The sequence below is a fragment of the Mauremys mutica genome, chromosome 11, assembly GCF_020497125.1.
Source record: "Mauremys mutica isolate MM-2020 ecotype Southern chromosome 11, ASM2049712v1, whole genome shotgun sequence".
NCBI lineage: Eukaryota > Metazoa > Chordata > Testudines > Geoemydidae > Mauremys > Mauremys mutica.
The window spans coordinates 27,266,996-27,291,799 of NC_059082.1; the positions used below are offsets into that span (position 1 = coordinate 27,266,996).

General features: G+C 42.0%; 1 protein-coding gene across 1 annotated transcript in view; it reads right to left on the minus strand.

The window, feature by feature from the left end:
* Positions 1-15,944, minus strand: part of MYO1E (myosin IE) — a 104,534-nt gene extending 88,590 nt beyond the window's left edge. The window contains exon 1 of the mRNA XM_044979809.1: positions 15,909-15,944. Within this exon, the coding sequence (XP_044835744.1) occupies positions 15,909-15,944 (36 nt within the window). The remainder of the gene's footprint in view (positions 1-15,908) is intronic.
* Between the last annotated feature and the right edge of the window lie 8,860 nt (positions 15,945-24,804).

Consider the following 24,804-nt stretch of genomic DNA (forward strand, 5'->3'; position numbering starts at 1 on the left):
TCCCTTTAGAGTGGTAAGATTATTTCCCACTAATGAATCTACACTCTGGTGGACCTGCCTAATTGTGAGTCCACTGTCCCTGAGTGACCCCAAGCCCACCCTTCTGTAGCCATGTAGATGGCATTCAGGGAATCCACAGCCCAATGGAGCTGCAGAATGGACAAGTTACCAAAGTTTCTGCCTTTTGTATGTCAGATACTATCAATGTGTTATTTCATATCGGAAAAGCATATGCCATGTCAGAAGAAAATTCATTCTTAAATGTGTATTTCTTGCTACAAATTATAAATGAAACTCTGCCAGTTTAGCATTTTATCACAGAAAATTTTGGCATCTTCAAATGTTTTTTTATTTTAACCAGTCACAATAACAAGTGGTATTTGATTTAACTTAGATTTGTCAAGAAAGAGGCATCTGCAAGCCATAGGCCAACCATGTAAAAGTTTTCATATAATGTGAAAAATCTTCTGCATGAAACTGGTGGACTTTGCCTTAACACAATGAAAACAGTGATTTGGAAGCATTTTTTAAATGAAGGAACCAATTAATTTTTGGAAGATATTTCAAGCTATATGACTAAAAGATCAGTTGAGGGTCAGGATATTTGAAATTTGACGATTTGCTCAAAGAACATTTGAAAAATTATCAGTATTGTGGCTCAGGGAAGACCAACTTTTTAACACACCAAACCTACAATGAATTCAGCACTATAATGGCAGAGCGGCTCAGAAACCAATTCACTGATGAAGTAAAGGATGCCAAGAACTATTCCATAATAGTCGATTCAACACCAGATGTGAGTCATGTAGACCAATTAACATTAATTTTAAGATATGTGACTGGCAATGGTGAAGTTGTACAGCGATTTCTTTGTTTTGCCCCACTAAAATCCCACACTTCTAAATATCTAGAGACGGCAGTTTTGGAACACTGCAGCCAAATCCTGTGAGGGAGCTACACGTTTTTACGAAAATTGCCACCTTAACATCTATCACTGAGTGATTAGAGAGGCTGAAGTGTTCTCCTACTGGTTTTTGAATGTTATGATTCCTGATGTCAGATTTGTGTCCGTTTATTCTTGGAAAGATCATTAAGTGGTCTGCCAAGACCCTCAGCAATTTTTAAGTGGTCTTTGGGGAAAAAAAAAACTACAAAAACAATCAAGGTGCCTCACTTTATTTTCATTTACTTCCTGTTACTTATAATATAGGAGGATGAAGAAAAAAGGAATGAAAAACAGCAGGGGAGATAAGCGAGAATGTTCTTTTTCTTGGCTGGGACCCCGGCAGGGGTGGGGGTGGGGGGGAATGAAGCTGTGCACAGGGCCCCACTAACTCTAAATCTGCCACTGGGTGGTACGTGAACCAATACAAGTTTGTGAGCCACTGAGTTAGTTAAAAGAATAGGAGTACTTGTGGCACCTTAGAGACTAACAAATTTATTGTAGCACAAGCTTTCGTGGGCTACAGCTCACTTCATCGGATGCATGTAACCGATGAAGTGAGCTGTAGCCCACGAAAGCTTATGCTACAATAAATTTGTTAGTCTCTAACATGCCACGAGTACTCCTATTCTTTTTGTGGATACAGACTAACACGGCTACTACTCTGAAACCTGAGTTAGCTAAGTCAGCAAAGACAAAGCACATCAGTTTTAGAGAGGTAAACTTGACAAGGTGCGGTAAACTTGACAATGATGTGGGTATAGGTATGACCTCACCTAGCTATCTTGCAGTAAACACTACAAATGCTTTGTCTCCCCTTAGGGCTTGGCTACACTTACAAATTTGCAGCGCTGCAGCAGGGTGTGAAAACACAACCTCTCCAGCGCTGCAAATTGCGGCGCTGCAAAGCACCAGTGTGGTCAAAGCCACAGCGCTGGGAGCGCGGCTCCCAGCGCTGTCCGTTTTTCTCCACAGGGAGGTGGAGTACGGACAGCACTGGGAGAGCTCTCTCCCAGCGCTGGCGCTTTGACTACACTTAGCGCTTCAAAGCGCTAAGTGTAGCCACAGCCTTAGGATTTTACAGCGAGATAACATTGTCAGTGAAGACAAAGCCTAAGTAGCTGTAAAAAGAGGAGCTTGGCAGATTTAAACGAACCTCAGCCTGCACTGAGTTCTCAAAAACACAGGCTGGAAGAGAGCCCCAGAGGGTCAGGATGCCAGGGGTACCTCAGCAACTTGGTTGATGTTCTCTAAAACAGTGGTTCTCAAACTAGGGCTGCCACTTGTTCATGGAAAGCCCCTGGCATTCACCGCTCCAGATCAGTGGGGGCTGCAGGAAGCGGCACGGGCCGAGGGATGTGCTGGCCGCCCTTCCTGCAGCCCCCATTGGCCTGGAGCGGCAAACCGCGGCCAGTGGGAGCCGCAATCGGCCGAACCTGCGGACACGGCAGGTAAACAAACCGGCCCGGCCCGCCAGGGACTTTCCCTGAACAAGCGGTTGCCCTTTGGGAACCACTGCTCTAAAACCAATGTTTGGAGTAGATTTAGGCTATGTCTGCACTGGCAATTGAACGACAAAACTTTTGTCTTTCTGAGGTGTTTAAAAAAAAAAAACCCTGAAAGACAAAAGTTTTGCTGCGACAAGTGCCAGTGTGATCAGCACGTTGTCGTCAGGAGCGCTGCCGACACCGCAAATGCCGCTCATTGGGAGTAGAAGTTTTTTGTCAGCAGGAGAGCTAATAAACAGCGGCTAAACTTGCCAACTTTTAGCAGCATGGCCTATGGAGACACAGCCATGTCCAGAGGTGTAGCGAGCGCTCTCCGTACCCTCCGACCGGAGGGGGCCCCGCAAGGAAGGGGGCCCCTAAAAGTGGCCAAAAAAATGTAAGGTATAACTAGGTAAGTGACATTTATTGACGCTATTGCACAATCCATGTCGGTTTTACTGACAAAACCGTGAAGTCATTATGATACATCATAATGCTATTGGCTACGTCAGTTGTCTGTCGGTCAGTTTCAAATTTTAGTTGGACCCATTCAAAGAATGTGTATTTGCATTCATAATGGCGGTTGGCGGATAAATGTTATTAATTTAGTTGTTTAATTTTTTATCGTTTCCAACGCAGAAGCGTGCTTTGTGATGTCTAAGAGAAATCCTAGAGCCGCCCCTGATTGTAAGTAAAGCGGGTCGCGGCTTGGCACGCAGGGCCCTGCTGCGCCGGACAGAGCGCTGCGTGGCCAGCCGCGGAGATAGCGGAGAACACCTGGGGGAGCGAGAGAGCCTCAGCCTCTCCCCAGCCCCCGCTCGCGGCCGGGAGCCCCTGGCAGCTGTTTGCCCACGGACAGAAAACGGACCCCTTGGCTCGCCCTCGCCCCAGGCCGGAGCTGGGGTCGCGCAGTGTTACCAGCGCAGAGCCAGGGGCCTCAGGAGCCAGGCTCTGGGCTGGTCCCAGCCACGGTCGCTGTGGTTCCGAATGAGCAAATCTCCTCTAGTGACCTACACTGTAACCCCTCCCCCAGCCTCTTGGCACCGGACATCCCTCGGCGATCCTTCGAATGGCAACTTTTTGGGACTGTTTGAATTGCTTGCAAAGTATGATACTGTCCTCAGCGAACTTTTACAGAGGATTAAGAAGGCAGAGACACATGTTCAGTACCTCAGTCCACAGATCCAAAACGAGCTGATTCAACTTGTTGCCAGTAACATTCAAGAGGCCAACATAGCGCAGCTTAAAAAAGCAAAATATTATTCATTTATTTTGGACTGTACTCCCGACGTGTCACATGAAGAACAGATGTCTGTGGTGTTACGCTTTGTTGAATGCAATGGTGAAGATGGTGACAATATTCGTGAAGTGTTTGTTGGTTTGTCATCTTTGCGAGAATATGCGCTTGAAAAGAAAGATGGCAATACAGCAACAGAAGCCAGTGCGCTTTTAGACCATGTTACTACGTGGCCTTTTGTTCTGATTGTGTACACATGGTACAATATACTATTTCACGTCAATAAAACCAGCAAATTAATTCAGTCACCAGATGTGTCAATTGACGTACTGCAGGCAGAAGTCGGTACTACAATGAAGTTTTTGGAAGACTATCGAAATACAGGATATAACTCTGTGGTCACAAATGCACATGAAATAGCAGAGCATATGGGTATTGAGCAGTTGTTTCCAGAAACCAGGTTTGATTACAAATGTGCTGATGATTCGAGTCGTCTTTCTGCCGAAGAAAAATTCAAATCACAGTTCTTTCTTGTTCTCACTGATCAGGCCATATCTTCTGTTTCGTCGTGATTTGACCAACTCGTGGAGTGGTATAAGTTGTTTGGATTTCTGTACAACGCTAACAGCCTGAAGCAGTGTCACAGAGAAAATGAACTGGAGAATCACAGCAAAAATTTTGAAAGAAAAATGGGAGACATTGATGCCAACGAACTCATAATGGAATTGAATCGTTTTATTTATGTCATCGAGAAAGAGAGAGGACTTGTCACGGCAAACAATTTTTTAACGTACATATACAAGAACAGCCTTCAGGAGATATATCCGAATCTTTGCATTTGCATCAGAATTCTTCTGACCACACCAGTTACTGTCGCCGGTGCTGAAAGGAGCTTCAGCAGAATGAAACTGATCAAGAATATCCTGCGCTCAACCATGACAGATGACAGGCTTTCTGCGCTTGCAGTTATCTCATTCGAAAACAATATTGCCAGATCTCTGGACTATGACGCATTGATTAACCAATTTGCGGAGAACAAGGCTCGAAAGAAGCGCTTTGCGTAAATACGGAATACATGTACACTGTAGGCCTATGTATACATAATATGAACCCTGTATATTGTATAAAATAAATACCGTATTCCAGTTTCTGCATTGTAAGGGGCCCCGGACATATGTTCGGAGGGGGCCACGTTCTTTGTTGCTACGGCCCTAGCCATGTCGCTAAAAGCTGTGTAGTGTAGACATAGCCTTAGGAACTGAGGCGGGGCAAGGAAACAGGAATAAAGGTGTGTAGTGCATTGTTGTCAGCTTTTGTTTTTCATTTTGTTGCTGTTCCATGCTTATGATCAGACCCACTTTGAATTCTGACAAGACTATTTGGGGGTCATATAATGACTTCCTGTGCGCTAATGTTCTGCTGTTAGAGCTACCACACTTTAGGAATGCCAATGCACTAGCTAGCACATTCTTCACATGATTATAGTTATAGTTATTCCTCTGTTATAAATGCTCTGACACAATCAAAAAACTGTAAACACGCTAGACATTAAGATTAAGATGCACTTTCCATTTTTCTGATCTCTCAAGAATCAGCAACAGGTAGGGTGACCAGACAGCAAGTGTGAAAAATCAGGATGGGGTGGGGGGTAATAGGAGCCTATATAAGAAAAATCGGGACTGTCCCTATAAAATCAGGACATCTGGTTACCCTAACAACAGACAAGAAGATCATTCTACAGACACTTTGGACTAGTCCATGTACCCAGTGGTGAATCTCCCTTTTTGTAACTATCTTCTAATAGTACAAGTCAACTGTTAATTAAAACAAACAGATAAGGCTATCTGAATCTTGAAGAAGACAGAAGGGTGGCAAAGATAGTAAAGCACTGAAGCCCAAAATTTTATAACTGTTCTCACTTGTACAGCATAATTGCTGAATACATAAGATAAATTCCCTGCTTACATAATTCCACAAATTATGGGTTACAAGCACATCATAATTGTTTGTTTTCTTCAGAACGTAAGCAGATGGATCAAATGCTGCAGCTGGATTTTTATTTACAGAAGTTTGGATGTCAGACTCCACCTTGTGTTACAATGGCAACTGTCTGTGTTTTTATTTCTGTCCTTATTGTGAAAAAGAACAAGAAATGACAACATCCAACTATTTGATGTAGCTATAAAAAGGTTGGGTCATGCTGGGACACACAACAGGGTTTTCTTTAACTGAGGAAAGCAAATATTTTGTAGTTCTGACCATTTTAAAGTGCTTTGTCTAAAAATATAACACTTAAAACAAGAAATCTGAAAAGACTTCACACTCAGTCCCTGAGGAAGGGCTAGGCATGCCTAATATCTCCCTGCAGCAACCCTCTCTAGCCATCTGAATGAGCAGAATTTGTAAGATCTTTTGCCAGAAGGATGGTCACCAGAGCCTTTGGCTGCATCTACAATGAAAGAAATGTACCTGTAATTCACCATCAGTGCAGCTCCAGATCATGGCAACCTTCTCTCCCGCAAAAGGTGATTCACAGCTCCCAAGAGGGCACAAGATACTTACTTTCCGCAGTTAAAGGTGTGACTCAACTTTTTTTTTTCTAGTCATAACAAATACTTGCAGGCGCAGCATCTGTGTTCTCCTCCCAACCAGATCAGAAATATGAGCTTACAGCTGCCATGGTAACACCGCATGGTAAAACCGCCTGCACCCCATCTACACTACAGTTTCCACCACGGCTAACCCATCGGAGCTACACCAGTAGGGAATCATGCATCTCATTTTTTCCCATGTCATATATAAGGTCTTTTACAGTGTGCTTCCGAGAGGGAAAGAGGGATAGAAAACACAGCGATCCCAAAAGATGCCTCAACTTTTATCTACTTTCCCATAGTTAGGCCACAATTAAGGTAATTAGCCCCAAAACTTAAACCAAAAGGAGTTTTGGTTATCAGGGCTCCCTTCAACCCAGTCTTTATTTAGAACCACTCTCTGTGAAATCCTCATTTTAAAGCATCTCTGCATGCTAAGCAATGAATCCATTTATTTATAAACATGGGTTGTACTCATTTTTTCCATCCTTTTTTAAAAAGATCTAACCTTATTTGTGTGCTCCAGACATTTTTTCCCTCTTTTTTTAATCTAAAGAATTATCTTGAGACCAAAATAAGCACACAGCTACTCAGCAGTGACATCAGCTATCAAAATACTTATAATATACAATCCATTTATGGTAGTCTTTCACATATTTTGCCAGCATGAAAAGATATGTTATCAGTAGAAAAATACTCTGGAAACTTTAATGTGAATTTCAATCCCAGGTTGTGGTGATCAAAAATCGGAAAGGAACAACAAGAAGAGAGAAAAGTGCTTAAAACAGCTGCTATATATGTAGGTTAAGAAGAAAAATAGGAATATTGCTGCAACAGTAAGAGAATATTCGAAAGAGGAAATGAAAGGAAAGAGAGCAAAAGTAGCTAAAGAGACTGACCAAGATAAAAGGCAAATGCTTTAAATTAAACATGAGGGAAACATTAAGAAAGGAAGACAAAAAGCAGTGCTGAAGATCTGAGGAAATGACAAAGAAAAGGTATTCAATTTTTAGTTGTGGGACAGGCAGCTTGAACCAAGAAGGAAAATAAAAACACCATAAATGCATTGAAGAACAAAATAAGAAAAAGGAAGCCAGAAAACTCACACCCTAAAAATCACAAATAGGGATGGAAAATAGAAAAAAGGAAATTTCTGTGATGGATAACGTTATCTTCTTGCATTGAGGCAACTGCTATTTTCAACAGCACTTCTACTTAGTGAAGGTTGTTTCCCCAGTCTTGGTTATGAGTGTGAGGCATCCATAGACTGCATATCTTACACCACACTTTAGTGAGTCAGGGAACAATACCAAAAACAGCAGGTATTCTTATAAGGTAAAATAAATAAATAAAATGTTACCAACATGAAAAAATGTATGTAAAAGCCAAAATAAATGGCTACATCACTGTTTCTGCCTGGTGACTGGGGATTACGTATTGTATTGTTTGGAATATTTATTTATTTATTTTAGCAAAGACTATTTAGAAAGTTTCCAAAGAACACTCTTCTCAAAGGAGTGCAATACTGTGAGAATTTAATATACTTGACGTTTTAATTTCAGCTTGACAACAGGGGTACTTTGGTGCCTCTATAATGCATTATGGGCTGGATCCTGCTCCCAACGAAATCTATTGATGGCAAAACTCCCATTGACTTCAGTGGGACAGGCTTAGGCAAAATTCAATCCTGGTATATGCAGATACAGCTCCACTGTTTTCAGTTAAGTGGCACCATTTACACCAAGGATCAATTTGGCTGTCTCTGTACAGTATACGTGTAGCTACACATTGTACAAGTTATGAACATACAGGAAAAAACAACACAAAGTTCCTCATCCTCTTTTGCTGTATTGCTATAGAAATACCTTATCTACACACTATGACCTTTCTCTGACCTCTGGTATATATGCCTTACAAAATAATTTTACAACTGTACAAATACATGTTTTGTATTGTTGAATAGATATATGTAGTAGTAAAAGGATATATTTTAAACATAACTCACCAGCGCATAATTCCATATATCTACAGTGTAATCAGGGGCACAGTATTAAAATTAATTTAGCATATATGCAGTATAGGTGAGTCTATGTTTACCAAGAAAGTGCAGATATTTTCCATTAAATAGTGCATTATTTGCTGAACAGTGTGTCATTTTGTCCAGTGTTGGGTGATCATGTAGTGAAAGGACTCTACTGTAACACACACACACATTTCTTGACTGGAGTAATTAAAAATTCAACCATAATGCTGCATTGCAAAAGGTTGTATGTGCTGTGGGTCAGAGATAAGCTACTGCAGTTCTGCAGGCAAAAGCGGCCTGCAAGTTGTAAAGGAAGGGGAGCCCCAGCTAGGGTGTGGGTGAATCAGACTATTCATTTTAAGGGATCTATTTTTTAAAATCCCTAAATCTGATCATCAAAATATAATTTATTTTCAACCAGGCCTAATAAATCCATGAACTATTATTGGCTGACACAACATTACATTTGTCCAGCCGCAGAGGTATTTCCCTGCATCCAGTGAGGTGTTACCTTCAAAGCCAGGCCTAGGCCACTTAAAATGCTGCCATTAGTAAGCCCAGAAGTCTAAGAAGCATATGCTTAGAGGCAGTCCCTATGTTTTAAATTGTCAAAGTCTGTGTACTTTCCTTCCTCCTCTTCTTCTATGGCAGGCTTAGTGCATACTCATTTTTCAAAGCAGGACTTCCCTGTCACACTGGCTCAGCTGGTAGAATCTGAGGGCTTTCTCTGCCCATTCATGCCTGCAATTTTCTTGTTTTCCTTTATCTTCTATTCAGTATTCTATTACAAACAACTCGGGAATGGTCTTCACTGTGTTTTTACCTCTGATAGTTCATGAGCTTTTCTGTGCATTAGTTACCCTGAAGTAAAGAACACACCTCTTTTAGCAGTGAAGACAAGGCCTTAAGTGTAACTTTATTTACACCTATACAGCTGTAGTAGCATACTGGTGGGAGGAGGGATAGCTCAGTGGTTTGTGCATTGGCCTGTTAAGCCCAGGGTTATGAGTTCAATCCTTGAGGGGGCCATCAAGGGCAAAAATCTGTCTGGTGATTAGTCCTGCTTTGAGTAGGAGGTTGGACTAGATGACCTACTGAGGTCCCTTCCAACCCTGATATTCTATGAAACAGCATCCAGACAATTCCTTCTTTCCAAAACCTCAGCCCAACACCACTAACTGGTTGCCAGAGAGAAACTTTGCCTCAATAATTTACTCTAATCAGAGATCAAGGCAGACAGCAAATTACCCCCTTGCTGGTCTTGCAGAACTAAAAACACAACAAGTCTTCTCACAACTGAACATTTGTTCACTGAGAAGAACAACTTTGAAGACTGTAAAACAGCATCACTTGGCAATGCCTACCATAACTGGTGGAAGCAGTCATATTGGTGGCATTTTTTCCAGCATGTCTTCTAACACAGTGCTTCTCAAAGCTGCTCCACCGCTTGTTCAGGAAAAGCCCCTGGCAGTCTGGGACAGTCTGTTTACCTGCCCCATCCACAGGTTCGGCCGATCGCGGCTCCCACTGGCTGCAGTTTACCGCTCCAGACCAATAGGGGCTGCGGGAAGTGGCACAGGCCGAGGAATGTGTTGGCCGCCCTTCCTGCAGCCCCCATTGGCCTGGAGCAACAAGCAACATTGCACTGTTGAATAAGTTTTGAACGAGGTTAGATGTCAGGATGGTAAAACTGCCTGAGCCTTGTCTACACTACAGCTTCCACTGTTAGTTCTGGGGAATCTGCACTGGTTGAGAATGTCATGACTTAATTTCTTCTATTTACATGCCTCCAATATGTGTGTGTTGCAAAAGATAAATTCTCCTAAAATATCCAGAAGAATTACTATTTCTCCTACCACTTCCTGCAGTCATTAATGTGATTATAGAGGATGAATTTATTTTGCTTCAGCTACTGTATGTCATGGTCACAAAAAGTTTATAATATGGCTTCAGTTTAAATGGATTCCATTCCATTTGAAAATTTAATTAATAAATTAGTATAAGTTGCCACTGACTGCCTCAGCATTAGTCATGTCTGAAATTTTTTTCACCTGGTGGTTCTAAAACCAAATAAGGAACAAAACTGACCTCTGAACCTGCCATATGGCTCATATGAGGTACAGTGAACCAGTGTCTCTCACATGCACTGTCAGAAGACAGCATTTTGATACTGTGCAGCACATGTTGTATATTGGTGCCACCTGAAAACAAAGCCAGTGAAACATTACAGTAATTAAGGGTACAGCTATTTCCTATTTGAACTGACTTCCCCCTCCCTTCCCTGCCCCTATCTTTCAGGGCTTTGGAATCTCAGGAATTTTTAGCACCAAATCATTTTCACAGGCCAAAATTTACCCTAGTAAATTCCTTTCTATTCAGACATTGCCCTGTTTGCATTGCTAGAAATAAACCGCAACTGGAAGTTGTTCTTTTTGCCAACCGACAATCTTTTCTTTGATGAAACCAAGGTATTTGTTTTCTCACAAGATTGATGCTCACAGCTGTTGAGATGTAGTATCACAAAGAACTGAGGACAAATTCTTTTTCTAGTACCCGCCCCAAGTAGACAACTATGTGCTGAAGACTTCCATAGGGACAGAATTCCTCTCTGTAGGCTGCCTCCAGGCTAATACTGCAGTTCCAGAAGCTCTGGTGCTAATCCCCCTTCTACAATGAGGGTTTAGCTGGTGGTTCTTCATAGCAGCAGACCCACCCCTGGATAAGGGCATCTTTACAGTGAAGTGCTACCTTATTTTGCAGCAGTGCATCTGCTGCAGACCTCCTCTTGGAGGGGGGTTATGGATGCCTACAGCATCCTCCTGAACCAACTGCAACCCTCTGGCTAGCTGTTTGTGTTTAGTGGCATGGTCAGTGGGTGTCTGCCAAGTGTCACGGATGACTCCTCTGAATCCCTGGTACAGACTTGAATATCAAGATAGGGGTGTGCACACAACTCTTTAGGTCCGCTTTTCTGACTCCCCTCATGCAGCTAATATTGCTCTGCAAAGATCAATTGTCAATGGTTACAACTTGATTTATATTAGCCAGTCATTCTGCTGTTGCCTGCAGACAGGACCAGTAGCTATTCCTTTGGCCAGTGGGTGGCCACTGTTGCCTGGACAGCAGCCTATGTATGCTGTTAAGGGCATGACCTCTGGCTGGACCCAGTGCTAACAATTTTTTGAGTTTCTTTTTACCACTTTCTTCCTTTGCTGCAGGTGTGTAATAAAAGTTAATGGGAATTATGTGTAGCAGCATGCTCAAAAGAGAGAATATGCACCCACTGGCTTTCTAGTTAAAGCCTAAATTCAGCTGCAGGTTCTGCTTCCTTTTACTTACAAAGAATACAGTATGCGAGCAGAAGATGGCAAGATTTCTACAGGAATTGATTACAAATGAGATTTAAATTGTTAGATCAGCAAAACAAGACCTAAGAATCAGAGGATAAACCCAAGGCATCTTCATCCGTGTTAAATCATTAATATTTTGCTTTTCATTTTACTATTCCCAGGGAACAAAAATGTTCCCATTATAGAAATGCCTGATAGCTTTGTTATAGCTGAAGAACATCAGTCTGTCTACGTTTACATTATAGATCTAGTACTTCAGGTTTCATGTCTCTGTTGCTTCAAACTGCATTAAGATCAAAGTTAGTGCTATTTCATTCCAAATTGATTTTTTTTACATAATTATTTTAATCAGTTCAGCTCTCTTATTTTTTTAACAGAAAGGCACTAGGTCCCAAAAGAGAGTTCTTGCAGCTTCATAAACTATCTTGCTCAACTTCGCAATTGAAGGTGGCTTAAGTTTGAAAAATAAAAATATAGAAGGAGTTAGTCTTTAAAGTGTGCAATGGTGTCCCTGCCAATGGTCATTAGCGGGGGGAAAGAAAGTTTTGTTTTTTAAATTGCCTAACCATTTACATTTTGATAATCAACATCTGTGCATTTAATATTAAACTGTTAACATGGAATTATCCTTTTAACATTAAATATTTACTTTTCACCAGGTATTTTAATTAAAACAAATTTCATCTCAAATTCACCACTGCTTTCAAAGGGATTTTACATAATAAAACCAATGCATGGAAGGTTCTTTGGAGTAAGTATGCGTTCTATCAGTAGCAGCTTTGCTTTGATTTTGCAGTAAGGTTGCATTATTTTTCTACATAATGACACATACATAATACAGGGCATATACATTGACTATTTTAATGGAACTCGGCATAATGGGTGAAATTTGACCCTTAGGTCCAGTGTGGGCCTCTGCACTGGGATGAATGTTACCCATCCAGACTAACAGTAAAATACGCTACACAATTAGGTTGTGCTGCCAACTTCACTATATCCGGGCGCCGGAAAAGGGGGAGAGGGCCATGGCACAACCACTTTTTAACGTCCGTAAGGACGAGTGATAGGGAAAAGGGGCAGGGTCGTGAGGTGGGGCCACGGTTTGGGCACCAGTGGGCCCCCATACACATACACACACTGTTAGGAAGCATCTAACGCCTCTGTAACCTACACTTAATGTTAATTTCCATTACAAGATCCAATGTTCATTTGCTTACAATTTTGCCTAATTTTCACCATTTGGGGTGAAATTTTCTATGCCAGGTGTCTGTCACAGGCTGTGGGTTTTTGTTTGTTTGTTTTATATTTATTCACAAAATAAGTAAAATAAAAAGTTAAAAAATAATACTTTTTAAAAGTATGTGAGTTCTTGCACTTATGTGGGGTCCAATGTGGTAGACTGCCCATGCCCCAGCAGCTTACATGCACATCATCAGTACTGCCAACACCAAAAGCTCAAAAAACATGAGTCAGGATGCAAAAAATCATGACTGATTAAAAAATACATTTGGGGGGGTTTTATTTTTGCCTTCTGATTTTTGAAACTTCAGGGTACACTAGAGTCATACTTTCATATTTTTCTCCTCAACCATAAGGGTGGAAACTTACTTTAAAAATAAAAATTTAAATTTGCATGTACTCACATGCCTCCAGGAACTTGAGCTTTTAAAAAAACCCACCAAATTATCACAAGATTCATGAGAACTGTTAACACTGGGCAGCAGCTGTGGCCAAGATTACTTTTCTCATCTGCGCCTTGGATAGTCACTTTAAAAAAATGGCTAATGAAGATTTCTCTCTGATTAAAGTAGTCAGGTCTCTCATAAACTCAATACCGCAGCACTGGAGTAAGTAAGGCATTACTAGGCTGCGGGCTTGGCTACACTGGAGAGTTGCAGCGCTGGTGGTGGCTTTACAGCGCTGCAACTCACTCACCGTCCACACTTGCAAGGCACATACAGCGCTGTATCTCCCTGGCTACAGCGCTGGCTGTACTCCACGTCTGCCTGGGGAATAACGATTGCAGCGCTGGTGCTGCAGCGCTGGAGTGCCAGTGTAAACAGTGATTAATCTTACTACGCTGTAACTGACCTCCGGAATTTTCCCATAAGGCTTTTAACTAAAGAACTCTCTTTGTTTTGTTATGATGCCTCTCTTTGTTTTGTTGTGAACTCGGGGCTCCCGGAGCTGCTTATCTAAAAAACAAACACAGCTACTGTGTGCTGTGAATGAGGCAGGCAGGGGGATGAATGTCCACAGCTAGTGTTTGCTTGAGGAGAGAAACAGCACGGTGGGGAGGAGGGGGGGAGGGGAAGGGAGTCCATCAGAGCAGCTGCTTATCTGGTCTGAAGGCTATTTGCATTTAAGAGTGTGGGGGAAGTGGTAGGAATTTGCAAGGCAGGGAGCTGACACAGTGTCGGCTCCAAAAATCCACTCTCTCTCTCTCCCCCACACTCCCTGTCACACTCCACCCCACCCCCCTCTTTTGAAAAGCACGTTGCAGCCACTTGAACGCTGGGATAGCTGCCCATAATGCACCACTCCCAACACCACTGCAAATGCTGCAAATGTGGCCACACTGCAGCGCTGGTAGCTGTCAGTGTGGCCACACTCCAGCGCTTTCCCGACACAGCTGTACGAAGACAGCTTTAACTCCCAGCGCTGCACATCTGCAAGTGTAGCTAAACCCTGCAACTGTGAGCAGAGAAGTAAAATGCAAACTGTAGCTTTTTTTCTTTAAGTGTCAGACAGGAGATTTCTTAAAAGTCAGCATTCCATATCTACAGAGAGACTCCTCTCATGACTAATAGGGTGATTGATGTTTCTCCATTACTCATTTGGGGAGGGGAGTTCTAGTTTAGTGGGGGACGTTTTAATGTACAGTTTTTTGTTTGTTTAATTTCACAAAATGCTGAACAAATGCACTATAAATTTTTCAGGACTACAGATGCTTCCTGTTTACCTCTCCAATACTGAATCAGCATGCTAGGTTACAGATTCTGGGGACTGATTCTGATCTCATCTATGCTGCAAGTCAGGAGTGATTCCCCTGAAGTTAATAAGGCTACTGCACCAGTTTGCAATGATGTGAGATCCAGGATCAGGCCTTTGGAGTCAGGCATCTGAATCCTTTGAGGATCTGGGCCCTAGTAAATGAGTTCATATTTTTCTCTCTCATTAGCATTATGGAATTTTGTCCCTCAGACCAAAGAATCAGAGCTGAATCTGGGGATTATGATGGACCACAGTGCATTTTGTAGCAGAACTATCTTTTTTTTTAACATATACACAAATGCACATGCTGCCTTTTTTCACCAGCATATAGTATTAGACAAAGTACAACTGTACTCCTTTGCAAATACCTTCCACTTCAAAAATTAAATATTTACTGTATACGTACATATTTCTTAAGGGCCAGATCCTGAGTGGTCATGTATACAGCCTTGTAAATCTGCAGATACCTGCGGACCATGTTTTCAGATGGTGGATCAGATGCAGATACAAATTTTTTCTGCGCATGGCTCTAGTCATGTAAATCCCCAAAATGCAGCTGACATGTAGTGTTTCTCCTTTAGTAGCTGGGCCAGACAATGGAGAGTTGGTGAAAGAGAGGCCCACACCTTTTGCAGACTGAACCTGTTCAACAATGCCTCTGCACAATGTAACAGGGCAGGTGTGTGCAACCAGCGGATCTGAACACATGCAGAACCATAAGGATGAAAACCCACGTGGAGTGTGTGACATGCTGGTCTAGACATCCAGAACTGTGAGCAACTGTGTTACTCTTGCTGAGGTACAGAGGTGAGCTTTGCTGGGTATTAGACTGCGTCAGCTCTCTGACACGCCAGTCTGTCTTCCTCACCAGCAAACTCCTCAAGGCCTGGTCTACATTACGAGTTTATCTCGAATTTAGCAGCGTTAAACCGAATTAACCCTGCACCCGTCCACACAACGAAGCCCTTTATTTTGATATAAAGGGCTCTTAATAGCAATATCTGTACTCCTCTACGATGAGGGGAGTAGCGCTGAAATTGGCATTGCCATTTTGAATTAGGGTTAGTGTGGCCGCAATTCGACGGTATTGGCCTCCGGGAGCTATCCCACAGTGCACCACTGTGACCGCTCTGGACAGCAATCTGGAGTCGGATGCACGGGCCAGGTAGACAGGAAAAGCGAACTTTTGAATTTCATTTCCTGTTTGCCCAGCGTGGAGCGCTGATCAGCACAGGTGACCATGCAGTCCCAGAATCAAAAAAGAGCTCCAGCATGGACCGTACAGGAGATACTGAAATCCGGATATTGGTATCCGTCATCGTCGTCCCGTGAGTGCTCCTGGCTGGCCTCGGTGAGGTCGGCTGGGGGCGCCTGGGCAAAAATGGGAATGACTCCAGGTCATTCTCTTCTTTAAGTTTTGTCTAATGGCGATTCAGTCCTGCCTGGAATATCATGGCAGCTGGAGGCTTCTGCCTCAGGCTGCTCTCCCCAGTCAGCAGCACTGCGCGGTCACGCCCACCCCTTGCTACCAGGGCTCACAATCAGATACTCAGATCTCTACATTTTGCTGCAAATAAAAAAATTAAGCTGCCATTTAGAACTGTCCCCCAACAGTATCAATATCCTGGGACATTTTGTATTTTACCAGTGTCAACCAAAGGCCCACCCACAAATGGAGATTCAGTCCTGCCTGTGCTTCTATCCTAGTGCTTGTGACAGATTCCCATTTTCAGCTATAGGCTGAGTAATAAAGTCAGTGTTGTTTCTTATTCCTGCATTCTTTATTACTTCATCACACAAATGGGGGGGTAACTGCCACGGTAGCCCAGGAGGGGTGGGGGAGGAGGGAAGCAATGGGTGGGGTTGGTGCAGGGGCACCCCCTAGAATGGCATGCAGCTCATCATTTCTGCGGGATGTCTGGGGCTCTGACCCGGAGCGGCCGTTTGCCTCTCTGGTTCTTTAGTAGGCTTGCCTGATATTCTAGGCAGGACTGACTCTCCATTAGACAAAACTTAAAGAAGAGAATGACCTGGGGAGTCATTCTCATTTTTGTCCAGGCGCCCCCGATTGACCTCACCGACGCCGGCCAGGAGCACCCATGACAGCAGCAGATGGTACAGTATGACTGGTAACCGTCTTTGCTAACTTGCAAAGGCAAGTGGATGCTGCTGTGTAACAGTGCAGTACTGCGTCTGTTAGCAACATCCAGTAGACATACGGTGACAGTGAAGAAAGGCTGAACGGGCTCCATGGTTGCCGTTCTATGGTGTCTGCCCAGGCAATCCAGGGAAAAGGGTGCGAAATGATTGTCTGCCATTACTTTCACAGAGGAAGGATTGACTTATGACATTTACCCATAACCACCCGTGACAAATTTTTGGCCCCATCAGGCATTGGGATCTCAACCCAGAATTCCAATGGGCGGGGGAGACTACGGGAACTATGGGATAGCTACCCACAGTGCAGTGCTCCAGAAGTCGATGCTAGCTTCGGTACATGGATGCACGCCGCCGAATTAATGTGCTTAGTGTGGCCGCATGCCCTCGACTTTATTCAATCTGTTTACAGAAACCGGTTTTTGGAAAATCGGAATAATCCCGTAGTGTAGACATACCCCAAGAATCAGCCAGTCTTAGCCATGCCTTGCAGGTAATAATCGGTAAACTCCCATCTCCCAAGTTCCTCAGAGATGTCTCTCCGCAAAGCACAGCCTCTATCATTGAACATTCACAGAAGATATTAAGTTTGCTTCTTATTTAAAGAGACAGAAACAACAGCTTGTTGGGTTGGTTTAGTGAAGGGATAAAGACAGAAACAGTCACCAATAAAAGTGAAAATATGCTTTCTAATGGCTAAAACCTAACTCAACAAGCTGCAGTTTTAGTTTCCTGACCAATCTTCCTTTTCCAGCAATGACTGATTAGCTCTTAGTCAGGTCCACACATAGTCCAAGGAGTTGGTTTTCCCTGTCTCCTCAGGTGGAGGATAACTTAGGGCTTCTCTGCCCCTCTCCACACAGTCCAGTAAACCTGAGAAAAAAATCTCTCTCTCAAAGTTCATGGACTTACAAGAGGCAGGAAGGCTTCTCGGGAATGCAATCTCCATCCTCTGCACAGATTGTTAAGTGATCACTTTTGCCCCACTTGCTCACCTGACTTTTGTTTGGTCACAATTTGCTCAATTTACACTGGAGACACATTCAAGCAGGCAGAACTGCCTTCCTTGTCTGGAAAAAAATATCTATCCACTCCCCCTTATGTGCCTGGTTAAACACATTTTAGACATATTTCCAGCACATATTATAATCCAGGGGTAGGCAACCTATGGCACACATGCCAAACGCGGCACACGAGCTGATTTTCAGTGGCACTCACACTGCCTGGGTCCTGGCCACCGGTCTGGGGGGCTCTGCATTTTAATTTAATTTTAAATGACACTTCTTAAACATTTTAAAAACCTTATTTACTTTACATACAACAATAGTTTAGTTATATATTATAGACTTAGAGAAAGAGACCGTCTAAAAACCTTAAAATGTATTACTGGCACATGAAACCTTAAATTAGAGTGAATAAATGAACACTCGGCACACCACTTCTGAAAGGTTGCCGACCTCTGTTATAATCCTTTGTAGGTTGACCATCCATATGTATCCCATGCCTGCTGGGTGTGGTGCTCTGTCCAAACTCTAGTGGTGCCTAGACCACTTAAAGATTGATGAGTTTGCTACAGCTTTAGCTAAGATACATGCGGCTTTTAGCTCATGCAGTAGAGACTCATACACTAAACTTCAGAGATCTCAGTTTCGATCCTGCCCACTGACGCTGGGGGTCCTCTGGCGTTACACATACATCACGCAGGAATATTAATGATCAGTGAATTGTTAGTTTTCTAATGATACATTATATGCACCTTTTGGGTATATATCATGACACAGAGTGCTAAGGAGGAAGCAGGAAGCCACAATCTCTACTCCTTCCAAAGCTCTGCTCTGTGTGTGTACTGATACTACAAGCTAGCGGTCAGAATTCCTTTATCCCTACAATTTATATACTCTTTTGTTTTTAAACCCTTTTACTTGAGCTGTGACCAGCATTTACAGGATTCAGTCCTAAATAATAATGACTAATATGGAGAGATTAGTTCGAGTATATTCTGTGCAAAACTGGATCTAAAAATTCTACGTCAAGGTCCTCTGGTTTCTGCATCAGTCCTTGGTGGTAAATAGGAAATTCTGCAGCAACTCCAGGTGTTACTGAATTGTGGGACAAGCACATCAGCTGGACTTTTTTTGTTAAACTGATTAGTATTGAAATAGTTACAAATACTGACATTTAAACAGACATGGTTAGGTTTAAGAGTTAACACCCACAGATGAATGAGGATATTTACCTCCCTCAGAGCTATTTGTCAAGCTATCTGCTTACCCAGAAAATCAATTCTGCATCATCTTACACTCAGTTAATCTTTGAAACGTTATCTTACAGTGTAGGTTCTGGAGTATAACTCTGTAGCAAGGATAGTGTTAGAAGCAAATCCTACAGCAGCAGAATTGCAGAATACAAGAGGATTTTATTTTTACAGAAGTATTTGCTGGCATGATTTATATGATTTTTTTGACAGAAAGGAATGAGGGCATGTTTTACTTCACTGGTCACTATTACAGTGCCTCATATTTAAAATGGTATGCTATTCCATTAACACTTTACAATATAGCTCTGCCTGCCTGAAATTTTGTAAAGCTGTTGTGGTATCTTCTTCCAGTCAGATTTTCTACCTCAAAGGATTTACTCTAACTTGTATTGGTTAGATCATATCTGTATTCCAAAGAGTTTCAAATTTCCCACATTAATCATACAATTTAAAAGTAAAACAAAAAATAAATATACCTAATCTCCATTGGCACAGCAGCTGGTAAACAGAATTCACTACATCTTCCTACTGACATTGTGGTCCACAATAAAAAACCCGAAAATAATAGGAGACGGTACTGGGAACATAAAGGGCTAAATTCTTCCCTAGGGATTAATTTGACCCTCAAAAGGTTACAATACTGGGATACAAATGACCTATAAGGAAACAAGGTGGATGAGATAATATCTTTTACTGGAACAACTTCTGTTGGTGATAGAGACAAGATATCCATGTAGCTTGAAAGCTTGTCTCTCTCACCAACAGAAGTTCCAATAAAAGAATATTACCTCATCCACCTTGTCCCTCTAATATCCAGGGACCAATATGGCTACAACAACACTGCAAACTATATGGAGTCAGGTTTTTATGGTTATGATTATATTTATATGGGCTCTGGGCCTAAGTTACAGATCCATCAGCCCAGTAACTGCAGTAGGCTCGCATAACTGATTGTGGGCAGAATTTCAGCTAATGTTTTAAAGTGATATAGTTTATATTAGTCTGGAAAAGCAAACTTTAAGCACAATAGCAACATCAGTATTTTCCTCTAAATTGTTTTTAGAATGTTTAATGTACATATTGCAATGTGCAAATTGAGTGTTACTGGAGCAAGAAAACTAACTGAAAACTAGATGTCTGAATTAGCTAACTTTATAGCTGAAAGCTTTTTTACCAGATGTGCCAACAACAGATTTCATTTGTAAATGGGCCTTCTTCACACTATTGCTATAAGAAACGGATACTATCAGAACATACATTAGTAGCAATTTCGCAAATGTTGTATTATGCAACTGTGTCTCTGGCAGACATGCCAGCTAAATAAGATATCTGTACCTAAAGAGATTTAAAAGGCTATATGCAATGTGTTACTTCACACAGCCAATAATTTTATTGTTAATATCTTAGAAGTATGGCAGAATACCAAATCTGAATGCCTGTTATGTCTTGAAATTTACTGGAGCAATATGATGTGCTTTTGTCTTTTCCCTATGGTTTTCCAGCACTGTGTGAGATACTGGCTTCTTGCCAACACAGCCTCCAGGACTATTAACATTTTGTTGAAGACAGCTCATTTATGTAAAAGTTAATCCTTATTAAATACTTGGGTCTGGTACTAAAATTTAAAAGTAGTATCTAAAAGCAGTAAAACCAAACCTAAACAACCTTAAAAAAAAGTTGTATTTGTTATGCAAATAGTTCTGGGGCCTGCACCTGTTTCCACACTTTATGCTAGGTCTCATCCATGGTTGTGTCTATATGCCTCATCAAGAACTTGATCATCTCCTAAGTAGCCAGAAACTTTTTCTCTCTGTGTTGTCTGACTTTATGCAGTGAATAACCATTAGCTTCTTCATCTTCCTTTATTGTAAATGTCGTTAGGTGTGTTACCTAACAGAAATCACACCAATCATCTTTTACCTTGCTAAATGAGTGCAAAACTTTCATAATGAAAGCTCAGAATAGCTGAAACTCAAATGATTTGGAGTTTTATTATAAACTCAAATTACAGACTAGGTTCCTGGATATTTGGTCATATCCGTTCAGTTTATAGTACCAGGTGTAAATTGTGGCTGAAGCCTGTGTTTTGTAGGGTTTTAACGTGAAACCATGTAAAACTTATCTGGCTTGGCTGAATATTGCTTTCAGCTTTTGGGTTCACTCAAGCCCAAAACTCAGAGTGAAAGTTAAAGGTCTGCAAACCTTGCAAACCAAAACCAGATGAATTTCACACAGCACTATAAGCTTTACTGCAAAACTCTCAGGTAACGTTACCCACTTTTCATGTATGATTTGCATTCTGCATTTAGAAAAAAAGAAAGAGCTGTTGTTGGGAGAGTAATTCTGCTTTCCTTGCCCCCACCAGCAGCCACACCAGAAACAAGGCAGGTGCTTGGTTTTATTGGCATCTGTTTTTTATTTTTAGCTGCTACATTACATTGCCCTGTGCTAAAGTACTCAAACTATTCAGATTTTTGTTGTGGGTTCTATTGTTAAGACAAGGTTTATGGTCCTCTTAAAAAACAAATATTGGCTCTATAAACAATCTGCACTGAGTCCACTCCCCTGTAAACTCACGTCAGCCTATTATAGAGCATATCCCTTATATCCCCATTATAATCACAGAGTTGGCTCAGGTGCTCCAAGTGTGCCATAAATGTTGCCATTGACTCCACTTGTTGGAAACAATAACCGGTACATTTAAAATGTGTACAACCTCCTCGAGGATTTGTCCCAAAGGCAGCAATGGAAGCTGCCCCGATACCCACCAGCTAAAAAGATGAGCTGTGTGAGTGACCAAACAGCTGCCCCAAATTATGAAGAGCTGGGAGTTGTAACTCTCCTGAACCCACTTTTCAAACATGCTTAAAATTTCCATACATCTGAGGAGTAAACGAGGTGCCAGGGTGGGAAGGGCAGAGTAGAGCCCTACAGCAAAACTAAAATCCCACGGGTCCCAGAGGACCCACTGCCATGATAGTGGGAGCAGGTAAAATGTACTTTGTTGTGGGAGGGACTGGGTGGGCAAAGAAAAAGGCTTCAGGAATTTGCGGAAAAACACTAAATCTCTCATCAGTTTGTCATAAATAGGATTTCAGCAATGTAAAGCAAGTTTTTCTTTTTCTTCTTTTTTTTAAATAAAGGTTTTAATAATTAAATTTAAGCGAGGGATAGAAAGATTTGATGTCTATTATAACAGGAGTTAAAGTATTTTTTACATGGTTTAAGCAAGATTTGTTTTATTATTTTAGTAGTAAAAATTGTCTGAATTCCATTTCTATATGTAATATATTAACCAACTTTTCTTTTCTTTTTTTTTTTTTTAGTAGCATGAGGGAATCTGTCTCTCTTGCAGGATTTCTGGGATCAGGTTTTTGTGGATGGGAGCGAGATAAAAATGTAAGAAAGAATGCAGGAGCCGGTGGGAGTGGGTATTGTTGGGAGGGACAGGAGCAGGATTAAAAATATAGTCCCACGCAGGTCTCTAGGGCAGAGTAGATGCTTCATCTTCAGTGTATACCCTTTAGAACTATAAATACTTAAATGAAGTGTTCTCTTTATTTACCCTTTATTTACACGGCTGTCATTAACTATGAAAATGCCATTCAATGTACTTTCTTAGTCTTCTCCTTCTACATTAATCCCTCTGCCTTCCTTCATACCTGAGCTTACATTTACCCAACATCTAACTTGCCAGAGGCAGAGATGAAAGAAGACAGTTGGGGAAGGGTGCCTCAGCATCCAGGCTCATAAGCAACTTCATAGTGAGATGCTCAACACTCCCTGCCAGGGCCGGCTCCAGGCAGCAGCGCAGGAAGCAGGTGCTTGGGGCGGCCAACGGAAAGGAGCGGCACGTCCGGGTCTTTGGCGGCAATTCGGCAGTGGGTCCCTCAGTCCCTCTCAGAGGGAAGGACCGGCCGCCGAATTGCTGCTGAAGACTGAAGCAGTGCGGTAGAGCTGCTGCCAAAATGCCGATTGCGGCTCTATTCAAATATTTATTTATTTTTCTTGTCTGCTTGGAATGGCAAAAAAGCTGGAGCCAGCTCTGCTCCCTGCAACTCCAAACTGATGTGAGGAGGGAGGGCGATGGCATTCTACCATAATGCTGCCCCTGCAGCTTCCTTGGAGTTTCATCTTTTGTTTCAGACTCTTGACAAGTTGGTATCTTATAAACTTATCTCACCCCACCTGCTTCTCCTCTCGATGCTAGAAGAGGCAGAGAGCTTTATGTCTCTTCTCCCTCTCCACAGCCTCCCCCATCCTCCCATTTTTAGTCCTTTCCCCTATTAACTCTAGCATTTTTCTCTGGTGCTGCTCTCAGCTGCAGCCAGAGTGGAGAACTGGCATGATTCTTGACAATTTTGCTCCTGCCCAGAGGGTTCTGACTGTCATCTGTGAGCTAGATTAGAGTACTACTAATTTTACTCCTCTACTACCTCTCTGCAAAGTAACTCAGTGTTGCCATCCCTCACCATTAGAAAATCATGAGTCAGACCCCCCCACAAAATCATGAGATTGGCTTAAAAATCATGAGGATTTTTTTAAAATGAAATGTGAGTTCTCTTTATTTCCGTTCCAGTTTCTGAGCCTTTAAAGTGCTCTCAGGTTGCACATCTGGCTGACAGTGGGAGCTCTGGCTGCCCAGGGCAGGTTGACAACAGGAGCCCCAGCTGCCCAGGGTAGGCTGACAGGAGGAACCCAGGTACCTGGGGCTCTTGCTGCCAGCCCCAGGAGCCACTGTGTTCCTACATCCTCTGTAGCTGTAACTGTGGAAATCAATATATCTGCAGAGCTTCCACTTGGTATAAGCATAGCACAAAAGTTGTTTAAGACTGAAGTAGGCTTAAGAATGATACTAGTTAGATCTTTGATTAGATGTTTTCATCAGGAGAGTTCCCACCCTACACTGAATGTAATATATACGTTCTCTGTATAGTTAAAACTTTTTCTCTTTAGGTTTTGACTTCATTGTTAACTCAGATAACCAATCAAACAAACCTTAGCCTAAACTACTGTCCCTGAGCCAGAATGTTCCTAGTGTTTCTCCCCCACAGGATTTCTATCCCAGAACCTAGTGTTCTCCAACCCTTCATATCCTGCTTGGAATTAACAAAATCCACCCAATAGTATGACTCAGCACTGATTATACCTGTCATCTCAATGACACAACAGAAAAGCTCTGCTTCCTTATTTAGCTTCACAGAGTCTGCCATCCTGTTACAGGTATCAACGGCAGGGTCTCCCCCAAAATGTTTATTAACAATAAAAATATTCTCTCCTGCCAAATTTCTGCAGTCTCACTTCTTCAACAGCTAGCCTTCAAAAGGTTTCATTTTCAAAGTAATGAATAGTCCTTCTATTTGCCATTAGGGTTTTGGCAGAATGCTTTCAAAATTACCCTCCTTTCAATATATTGAACAAGTTCCCCTCCACCCTCATTATTAAAGAGATCCAGCAAAGTCAGTGAAAGATAAATTCTCAGCGTTTTTTGTGGATTTCAGGTTGAGTTAATTGAGTTAAGATCACATCTGCAGAAAAAGCACATTTCTGATGAGGTGCTACAGAACATTAAAGGCATTATTATCTTTCACATCTAGCAGCATTGAAACCCTTGTCTTTCAAGTGGGGAGTTTTTTTAATTCTAGAACTACAAGACACGTGTGTGTGTGTGTGTGTGTGTGTGTGTGTGTGTGTGTATATATATATATATATATATATATATATATATATATATATATATAAAATAAAACAGAGACTATGAATTT